Genomic DNA, 11,622 nt, shown 5'->3' with positions numbered 1-11,622 from the left:
TTAAGTGCTGGGATTTCCTATTTAGAGAATTAATGAGGTATTCTCCGTTGATGTTTTATAGGAAACCAAACACACTTTTATTGCTGTGAACAAAAGCAGGAAATGGGGCAATGATCACCCAGTACAAGTAGAGAGGTCTAGTAATTTCTTTTAACTATAACTCACAGGAACTTTTACTTTTGTATACTGGCTGCCCACACACTCGTAAAAGAGAAGTATGACACTATACTAGGCATTTACGCGTATCGTATGTTAAGCTTAGCTTATAGACTTCAAATCTGATGATGTCATATGATTATGTGCTTGAATGGGTATAATAATTTTACGATAAGGGGAAACAGGGCGGGGTAGGGGGTGGTACGTCAATCGCAGAAAAAAGTTATTAAAAAAAATTGGGATTTTTAAATACACTATTAATGTTTAGTAGCATGCATGGTTTTAGAACTGTGATGCCGAAAATTCGGTGTAGCTTCAGAGAGGCATTCAAACTAACGTAATTATTCGCGTATAAGTCTTGCCAACTGCAAGCTAAACAAACCCAGACCTGAAGTCGAATCGTGCTCCGGCAGATCAAGGTCTGTGCAGTTTATTATGAGTAATCAGTAGAACAAATAACACGGACCAAGATCTGCAGGCGCATTATGCTATGACAAATTGTGATCTTTGTTGATTGCAGTTTGACTCGTCTTATAGGTGAATATAGACATTACACTATTAGTTTAAATCTGTTACTAGTACACAATTACATGATATCTACCGGGAGTTGTTGAAACACTGTACTCCGTCATCTACTTCAAACTTTACAAGTAATTTCGTGTTGTTGATGCTGATGATGCTGTTTACAAGAGGTTCGTGTTGTTGATGCTGATGATGCTGTTTACAAGAGGTGACTGGAGTGTTAATATGCAATCAGTTAGGTGAAAATTAATTTTGCAGCCTTTGTCTTTTCAGCATTAATTTTGTTAGATAAAAATTGCAAGATCACCATTCTTTTGATTTACTGGCTTTTTAATCTTAGCTCTCGCGCATGCTGTCATTACATTGAATTTGACCCATCACCAAGCAGCCCACACCGGCGAGATCATGTTCCTGGGCAATTCAAGCGACTACAAAATTTGATTACTTGACCGCACACAGAACAAGTGCTTATAGTCTCTTTTTAATACCTAAAACGGACAGTCCACACCGGCGAGATAATGTTCTTGGTCAATTCAGGCGACTACTACTTTGGCCACTTGACCGCACACAACAAAGGTGCTAATGGTCTCCTTTCAAGACGTAAAACTAGCCGCTTTATATCCCTGTATGCCAGCATTGGTGGCATTTCTGCATAAATTTCTGGGCGAAAAATTGCATCTTACCTTTACACTGTGAAAATAATAATAATAATAATAATAATAATAATAATAATATGTTGCGGGAGGGGTTTGGTGGTTAAAGTGCATCTCCTATGAAATAAAAATCGAATATTCAATTCACCAAACTAACGCCTCCATTCGATCCACCTCGGTACTTTCTGCGAGATAATATATGCTTCTGATGTATGCAGTCACAGTAATTTACAGAAAAATCATACATTTTGTTCGCCGGAAATGTCTTTTAAGAAAGAACAACACGACATATTTTAGCTACCTCAGTTATTTATACGATTGGAGTTACCGTTGGATCAGCCATGAAGCTGCGAAGAAAAAATGGTGAAGCCTTCACAATTTCTCTTTCACTCCTTGTTTCGCTTAAATCCGACGTTGTCCCAATTGCAGCTATTTGCATATATTCGAGGTATGATCTGTACAAATGACATCGAAGCTACAAATGTGCCTGCATTTTTCGGGGGCGGCGGGTGCGTCAGAAGTTACGTGTTGTACTAAAAAGTCCAAAAATAAGCTGACTGCGTTAGAATAAGCGGGCTTCGAGATTTGGTAATCATGTGACTAAACAAGGCTGTGTGATTCTGTAAAAGTTATTCCTAAAATGTGTTAATTAGCAATATTTTGTCTGATTAAAGTCATTAAATTGTTTTAATTCTCATAACCAATTAATACTTTACATAATGATCTCAAGCAGGTAGAGTTAGCATCATAGTCACTTAAATTTTTTTGTGCTGCTTCCTGTGTACAGCGACAACGTTGTATCGATACCGTATGGTTTCAGAGAATTAAGTCTTATGACATCCACTCTTACCTCCAACAGCACAGTAACTGTCCAGATATCATCAGCGGGGTGGGTGATGGGACATATGTCCGTGGAAAATAGGACATAACAAATGCCAGTGTGAAGTACGGTGTATCTTTAAGGAATCTAATGGGAAATAAGATGCTTCTACAGAATGAAGCAACATAATATACATTTTCTTTTTTTTAAAGTTGCGATGATTTTCCAAGCAAGCTTCTTTCCCTGATGTTTAAGCAAAAGCTGTACATAGCATATTGTACACAATGATGTTTCAGACGGGTTGAACTTCAGTGTATGACATCATGGCTGTTATCTCCTTTTATTTACTATCACAACGTAACTGTAAGTGAAACAACAAAGTAGAAGACTCGAACTTGATACATGCATACTTATTATTATTATTATTATTATACTTTTCCTACTAGTACTACTATTTCTAAAGAAAGAAAAAATAAATAATAGAAATGAAAGGATGATAGTGAATCTTCTAACCGTTTGGATATCTAATAATATTGAAATGTATGATAATTCAAAGGACAGTTCAAAACATAAAGGTTCAGTTTACACAACCGACATGAACATGTTTTCGAAAATCTCGTAATAAACGCGAGCGTGGTTTTGTATGTGATGGAGAAAGAGAATACACCGACTGAGAGTGCCTAATGAAATGCAGACCGTATTGTGTAATCAGACCGACTGAGAGTGCCTTAGGAATGCAGACCGTATTGTGTATTCAGACCGACTGAGAGTACCTTAGGAAATGCAGACCGTATTGTGTAATCAGACCGACTGAGAGTGCCTTAGGTAATGCAGACCGTATTGAGTAATCAGACCGACTGAGAGTGCCTTAGGAAATGCCGACCCTATTGTGTATTCAGACCGACTGAGAGTGCCTAAGGTAATGCAGACCGTATTGTGTAATCAGACCGACTGAGAGTGCCTTAGGTAATGCAGACCGTATTGTGTAATCAGACCGGCTGAGAGTGCCTTAGGTAATGCAGACCGTATTGTGTAATCAGACCGGCTGAGAGTGCCTTAGGAAATGCAGACCCTATTGTGTTATCAGACCGACTGAGAGTGCCTTAGGAAATGCAGATCCTACTGTGTAATCAGACCTACTGAGAGTGCCGTAGGAAATGCAGACCCTATTGTGTAATCAGATGAATGGGCCAAGCAGTATACAATCGCATTAGGCAAGCATTTTTAAATAAGTAACTAACAAAAAATATATCAAAAAGGGATGTAGTCGGGGGCCCACAATTAGTTTAAACGAACTTGTATATCACGTGTACATTACTGAATCCCAGATATCACCTGTTGACATTAAGCATAAAAGTCCCATGTATAACTAAAGTCAGTAATAATGACCTGTTTATGAAGACTACTTGCTAATAATGACCACTTTTAGTTGATCCCTAAAGTTCTGTCGCATGTATTATCTTTTCTATCTGTCTAACTGCCTGTGTATCTACCTACCTGCCTGTATAGAACAATGGTTTATTTCCATGGATATGGCACGAGTACCGCCATTCGGACCACTTTTTATTTAAGATGTACAATCATGGCCCGATTTAATGCCTGACATTATTATGTTTGTGGCACGACGTGTATATGCCATCAGAATATATTGTACGATCATATTTCCTATATGGTGAGCATTTTGTAAATGTCTTAATGTTGACGTTAGAATTAACTTCTCTGTTTTAAATATAGAACCATATTTCGAAATATAAAAACGCTAATCTATGAAGTGATTCATGTAATGTAAAAATGGTTTCATGTACACATCAAAGTTTAACATGTCAAATAAAAACAAAATCACGTTTTAATAAAAACCCATATCACGGGCACTAAATACTATCAAACATTATTCTGAAACAACCACACTGAATCAGTTTCAGTATTTACATGTGTCAAGCAGGTAAAATGTTATCACCGACAACGTCACCGGTTTATTTGCTCGCTTGATGATAGCAGACAAACCTGGAGATTAATTTAGCACGACCATAAGGCATAGACTACTTGCTGCGCCATCTAGTTGAGAAGAAATGCATTATTAAATATTCTTCTGAAACAGCGAGACAAGAGGTAAATCTATCTTCTTCTCTCTTCAACTTCTTTTGATTGCAAAGATTTTAATTAAAATACTTTATCCTTTCAAATGAAAATATTTATATAAACTTAAAATCAAGATATGGTGCTATAAATTGTCTGATTTACAATTAAAGTAGGGTGCTGTACATTTTCTAATTGTATTTTATTTTGCTTCAGTGTGTTTTAACTTTTATTATTTTATTCGCCAGCGTAATCCAGATTGTACAAGCTGGATAGTGACCCTACGTAGAAACCTGAACGAAAGATTTCTTCATTTTTGTTGGTTTAGTGTTAGAAACTCTGGACAGTATTACATATTCCCAAGTGTGATTACGATACATGTCCAGGTGTGATTACCACACAATCTTACCTGGTAATATACGGATATTTTTGGGTGGTGGCTGTGTCGATGGCATCAATTTGTTCTGCATATAATGATGTTATATAGAAGATCTTGCTAAGAAGACAAGTGTAATAAATGAATATATTCCAGTCTTATCATTGCAACAAACAACAGTTCTAATGTGTCGTCTTTTTTTTTCTTTCAGTCAGATATTTGCAAGCTTTCAGTACTGTTATTAGTGGCTATTTCATCCTCAACAATTTCTTGCTTTTACATTGATACGGTGAAACGTAAAGTTGAGCTGTGTTTTTGCAAACTTATACTATCATGCAGTCTGTTGGACATATCATTCCTAAGCTTATTACAGTCACCTATTTAAAACAAAAACATAAGAGGTAGATAACACTTTCATCGTAATGGGTCATTCAGAGAGGAAGGATTATTGTACGTGCGTACGACCTGGCCTGAAAAAAAAAATGGAATAAACTGTTGTTTATCGGTCGCTCTCACTCAAACGCTGTAATTATTGAGTTTAACATTGACTATGTTCCCGGTGATGTTGCATCGCCGTTAAGACGTTTCATAAATATTTTATCATACATTTCTACTAATTTCAACAAGTAATTGCGTAATCGTGCGAGACGCATGAGATACCTAACATCATTTGTCCTACGATAAACATAACCTTGTTTCAGACATTTGCATGTGAAATATATGTAATGATCCAGCGGTTTACGTGTCGCTACTCTGGGCTTGGATAATATGGGAATTAATCAATTCTTTTCATAAACTTATTGTAAACGATAGTCCAGATGTAAGATCTTCCATTTCATTCATCACCAGACCTCCACTTCTGCTGCTAAACAATGCAGTAATGATAATGGTGGGGGGCAACATACGTAAAGTTCGTAAAAAAAAGAAGAGGGCGACGAAATAACGCTGCGTGATGGTGGTGGTGGTGGTGGTGGTGGGGAGATGATGAGTATTTCAGTTCTTAAGTTTATAGTTTTTTATTTGTAGACTCACATTAAGATAAGATAAAGTCATAATTAATTCACTATACTAGCATCTGAAACCCCAAAAGATTGAAACTCATAAACTTCGTGATTTCAGTACGACCGATTACGAGATGAAACTGTTCAACTTTTTTCTGCCGAAAAATGGCGACAAGTTAATTTTAGGATTATGATACCAGCAATGATAACGAAAAAAACCACAACAATAATTTACATTTCGTACACAGATCATCAGACAATGCCACAAGCTACTAATTTAAAGGCTCTACGGGCCATGACACTATGTCCGACTGGACCTGATTCCGTACACAAACAAGTAGCGAATAAGTGTGCCTTAAACCGACAGAGGGCGCTGCAGATCAACAAGGTAGAAGTCAGCCGGCTTGAAAAAATTACCAAATTTATCGAAAAGGAGAAAAAGGAGAGCGAGGCTATACAGTCAAGAATTATGGAAAGGATGACAAAATCTTTACAAGTAAGGAAACATATTTCTAATTCTTATTGAACACAGAAATAGACTTCACAACCAGAAACTAAAACTGTGAAATTCTTAAGCTTTGAATTCAGTACCTATCAACAAACTTTCTCAATTTGTTCATGACTGGTTACTTTGCTAGAAAGATACTTTTAATGAAATATATATTCTGTACTTGTCATATCTGATTTTTGGGAGTTTCATTCCTTTGTATAAGTTCCGTGATTTTTTAATAATGAATTCGAGTCATGAATTGAGTTATTATGATCAGCTGTGAAGACATAAAACGAAAAAGAGTATTATTCAAAACCTAAATACAGTCTCCAGAAGATAATTTAAAATTTTTGCTTTAGTGCATACAAGGAATATTATTGCACTGTTTCTATTCTTTAAAAAGAAAATGAAGACTTATATTTTTTAACTTGAAGCTTAGATATCAAACTCAGTGCAAGATATATCCAAGTTGTTTAACCGTCTTCCGCCAAGGTAGTTCCGAATATCAGGACAATCATGTAAATAGCATTAAATGAAAGAAATACTGGTAGATTTGTACCAAACACAGTCTAGCAACTAATTTACAAATTCGCCTGCTCAAATTGCGATATGTATGTATGTATGTATATATGTATCTATCTATCTATCTATCTATCTATCTATCTATCTATATATATATATATATATATATATATATATATATATATATATATATATATATATATATATATATATATATATATATATATATATATATATATATATATATATCTGTGTGTGTGTGTGTCTGCGGGTAGGTAGGTAGGTATGGGTGGACGGATTTATGGATGCATCTGTAAAGGTAGGTTGTCTCGTTGGTATATTTAAGTATTTAATTTTAATTTGTATTTATTAATGCATTTTGAGGAGCGAAAAGCTTTGCATCGGGTCCTTGTAGAAGATTACAGAGTGGACAACTTTATCACAATGAAGAAAAACTTTAATCCCGAGGATATCGACACAGAGGATAGAAAATCTTTGAGGAGATTCATTCTGGAAAGCCGAGTTTTTAACTCGGGGTTTGGGATGAAATCCCTCAGGCCAGAGGTCAGACGAAAACTCAGACAAATGGATCCGGTGAGGAAGATACGTCGTTTTAAGAAAAAACTTTTGGAACACAATAAAGCGGAGAGTAATTTCATAATTAACCCGGCCATCCCTGATTATGCCTTCTACAAAATGCTGAGCGATAGGAAACACTGGAAAGACTATAATGTTCCAAGAACTAGGTATGAAGATGACAATGGCGTAAATTCAGATGGACCAAGAGCGTGTGTACAGGATGATCAAAAAGAAATGGTACAGAATGACTCTTTAGTGGAGACGCACCGAGAAGAGTCTCGTGGAAGAGACACGGTTTTGGAGAGGAGAGTGTCTTTGATAGACAGAAGGAATGTAGTGGACAGAGATGTAACTGCCGCACCCAAAGTGACTATGAGCACACTGGGTCCTGTCTACTTTCAAACTGCAGTTAACCTCAGTGCACTTAAGAAGCAGTAAATCTATCAGAGACAAAGTCTAGGAATCCACGGAGACAAAGTTTAGGAATCCACGGAGACAAAGTTTAGGAATCCACGGAGACAAAGTTTAGGAATCCACGGAGATAGATTTAAACAAATACTATAACTACGTTTATTTTTAACGAAATAGAAATACAAGAAAATCTCCTTGCTAGACCATGATTCTAACAATAATTCACTCTAATAGTGCTAATTATGTAAAACTGTGATAAAGGATTTTTTTCTGTTGCATATAATGTATACATGTGTTTAATGCACGATTTGTTAGTCATCGTTCATTTTTACTTTTTTTATTTGGGGGTGGGGATGTGGTGGGTGGATGGGTGGGTAGGTGAGATATAGTTTATGTATTTTTTACCCAACCTGTAGTAAGTTGACATATGGATATTATAAACCGAAACATGTTGGTGTACAAAGCAATCTTGACGTATATGATAGTGTGAGAAAGACAGTGAAAACGTATTTATCCATGGAACAGTTAAAAGAGAAAGTAGTAAGGAAACATTAATTTGCGATCTTCGTTTGAAATAATCTCTTCTGTATTATTCGCATATCCGTCCGATTGTATCCCCCTACCGATTTTAAAAACGAAAAGCATCAAGGATATAAAAAATGCACAAAACTTAGTGATTTAAATTATTGATTTATAATTTCTAGTCTGACTGTCGCCAAAGGACCCCAACACTCGAATTATTGGCGTTTCAACGCAAACGGAAGCTCCCGATGAAACAAGCAAACAGACTGCTCGTTGTCATTTCTGGTTTCTAGAATAGTCTGTCTGAGTCAAAACTGTATCGTCTACATCCACTATTTGCAATGTCTAGTTTTAACATTTCTAAAGCAGTGTTTCTCAAACTTTTTTGTCTTGCGGCGCACTAGAAAGATCTAAAAAATTTCACGGCACACCTGAAAAGATTTAACAATTTTTGTGGTGAAGAACTTATTTATTTTTACATATATATTTAATTTTAAATTTATTGTGAAGGATGTACCTGCTTTCGAGAGCAAATCAGATTGAAGCGAGGCTCGAAAGTCGACAAACAAGCACGCATTTCATTATCGATTTTAAGAAGTCTCTCGCTCTTTTTCGGTTTGATTTCAGTCAATGCTGAAAATCCAAACTCACAAAACCACGAAGACACTAATGGCAGAATTACTTTGATTTCTTTTGTACTGATTGCAGGATATGACTTCTTGATTGAGATCCAAAATTCATCCAGGCTCTTTTCGGGAAATGTTGACTGAAAAAATGTATCGTTTTTTAAATCAATGAGCTGTTCTTCTTCCTCGGTTGTAAGATTTGTAGTTTCGTTGTTTCCGAATGGATTAATCACCCATCCATATTCATCACTTGCATGTGATGGGAAGTAATGCTGCAGTGCCGATTGTAGGTATCTCAGTGTGTCCAGAATTTCGGGGATGAGATCTCGCACAAGTCTCGCGTTACGAAAGGAACCAATGAATGACAGACTGACAGATATTGCGTTTTTATATATGTTACTTTTTTAACTTTTGCCACATTGATTTACCATTTAATTTTTCGATATGTTCGAGGTTTCAAAACGCTAGCAATTTTAAATATTTTTCAAAACTTCCACGGCACACCTGCAAATCTCCCGCGGCACACAGTTTGAGAATCACTGTTCTAAAGCAAGCTGAACAAATAAATACGAGAAACTCTGCCGTGCATGTGTTCAAAGAGATGTAAATCCAAAAGTTACAGAATTATTGAGAGTTTCAAAGACGGTGAACTACGTCACATTTGTTGTTTGAAAACTTTCACAGGCCCAAGCAAATATAGCGATCGTGTTGCAAAAGAAACTCTTTTGGACCCCCTGTCGGCAATCAGGGTGGACATCATTGAAATTGTGTGCATGATATCATTGATGCCTCCTGTTTTAAAAATCGGTTGGGATTAAAAACAAGCAAGAGGTTGTTAGAATACTATACATTACAGTTATATGTACTAGCATGTAAGTAGTATCATTAAATACATTTAGCACGAGCAGTTGAAAACTTAATCTGTGACAGAAACAGACCAATGCGGTAACATGAAACGATGCGATGGGTCTTTTCTACGAGGGTGAGTTTGACAAGTTTTGAATATTTTATTACAATTTTTTTTATTTCTTTGAACCTGGTAGTAAATTTAGCTCAGATCGATAGGCAAGCTAACGCTCTATACAACGACACAAAGGTCGAATACAATAAGATGTGTGTGTGTGTGTGTAACGTCACATTTAGACTTACCTAAAAGGTGTGAGAAGGAGAACAATTAAGCTATTGTGCATAAAGCATACTGTAAATTCCAAGCACTCTAGGATACATTGTGACTGATATCCAGACAGACTTGAATGAAGTTTATGGATGTATATCTTTGCCATTCGGTTGAGTTATAGGTGGTTTATTGTCTAAAAGGTGGTAGCAAGTAAATGGAAGACGATCGATGTTCTCGAAGATGTTAGTATGCGATTGGTGAGTTGGAAGTGGATGCTATAACGGTGTGAATATACAAAAATGATCCATACACAGTTGAAGCTATTTATATTATCGTGGGCATTAATTAGTCCTTTGTTTTTAATATAATGAAAAATTATTTTTGAAATTGTCTGGTCACAAACATACTCAGGTTAAAGTAGCTAAAGAGCTACCAGCCCAATGTACTCGGGTTAAAATAACTTAAGAGCTACTCGCCCGACGTGGAACGAGTTTGAACAAATGATGAAACATAGATTTACTTATTTTTTAAACCCGATTCTAGAGAAGAAACAAAGGTTTCGATTAGAGAAAAAGAGTACAGACCACAGATTGCTGAACGTTGTCGGACAGTCAAGAGTTTTTTTTTAATTAGAATTATTTTTCAATGCAACAGACTCGTTCGTCCTGGTGTAGGTGCCTGGCTAGTGAAACTGGGCATTTGTATACTTCTACTGTGTTGTCAAAGTCGATTAAAGCTAACAAATCAACTCTGAACGAACTGGTATTGTATCTCTTCAACAAGGCCATGACAACACGGCCTCAAAAAATCCCCGTCCGGACGTTGCTAATGAAGGAGCACAGCATCCAAGTTTTGCCATAATCTTCATACATCTCTACTATTGTCAATGAATTTTGTTTGTTCGCTTGTTTGGATTTTTCTTAACGTAGCTTTAACAATCTGAGTCATATCGCTACGATGTTTGCAATGTGGCAGTTTATAGTGATATCTAGCAATGGGGCATCATCCTGCAGACAAATAGCACCATGTTCCACCCAGTCACATTATCCTGGCACCAGGCCATCCCTTTCTAATACTAACCTCTTAATGCTGAGCGCCAAGTGAGGCAGCTGCTAGTAACAATTTTATAAGTTTCTGGTATGACTTGACCGGGGTTCGAATTTAGTCATCAAGAATTCACTGAGGGGCAGACGATCTGAATACCGTCATTTTGCAACCGTAATGCCAAAAGCAAGTTGACAAAAAAGTAAATGATGAGAATGAGGAAGCGTAGAGAGGTAAACTGACAATACTTTGAGAGAATGCACTAATGTAATGTTTACTGATAAACAAATTTTGTTGTTGTTCAGAACACCGATATTCAACACTTTTGAAATATCCCTCATATCAAATCGTTTATTCTGAAGATGATAAATGAAGTGCTTGTTCACATACAAAATCTTCTAGAGGTTGTAAATTTAGTCATTTATCGCTCGAAGTCTGGTATCCTAAGCAAACATAAAAATCCACGTATATTCCGATCTGCAAAATAGATCCTTCTGACCTTTGGTCTCAATATCAAATCCAAATCGAGTGGTACAAAGCTAGTGATAATACAAAGGTGACGTAGCTCGAGGTCAGTGCGATAGCCAGTCGAATATTTTAACATGTCAGGTGGGGGTGTGGGGATGGCGAATTTTAATGTTAGCGTAGTTCTAGCATAGAAGCAAAATAGCAAAATAAGAATAAAGGAATTGAAAATCTGTAAAACA

At 36.4% G+C, this 11,622-nt stretch overlaps 1 protein-coding gene across 1 annotated transcript; it reads left to right on the top strand.

Moving 5' to 3' along the window:
* Window positions 1–5,899: 5,899 nt before the first annotated feature.
* Window positions 5,900–11,604, top strand: LOC149781756 (uncharacterized). Its single transcript, XM_089935884.1, has 2 exons — window positions 5,900–6,100; window positions 7,001–11,604. The coding sequence occupies exons 1-2, from the start codon at window positions 5,900–5,902 to the stop codon at window positions 7,631–7,633; spliced, it is 834 nt and encodes a 277-aa protein (XP_089792010.1). The 3' UTR covers window positions 7,634–11,604.
* Window positions 11,605–11,622: the final 18 nt, after the last annotated feature.

The sequence above is a fragment of the Sinohyriopsis cumingii genome, chromosome 15, assembly GCF_028554795.1.
Source record: "Sinohyriopsis cumingii isolate HCF-2022 chromosome 15, ASM2855479v2, whole genome shotgun sequence".
Classification (NCBI taxonomy): domain Eukaryota; kingdom Metazoa; phylum Mollusca; class Bivalvia; order Unionida; family Unionidae; genus Sinohyriopsis; species Sinohyriopsis cumingii.
This window is presented reverse-complemented; position numbering and strand designations above follow the sequence as displayed.

Bases quoted from the DNA above. Each gene is read 5' to 3' on its own strand.
- LOC149781756 (XM_089935884.1), top strand. From the start codon at position 5,900: ATGACACTATGTCCGACTGGACCTGATTCCGTACACAAACAAGTAGCG. The intron at 6,101-7,000 runs GTAAGGAAACAT...ATGCATTTTGAG, and splicing joins GGATGACAAAATCTTTACAA to GAGCGAAAAGCTTTGCATCG.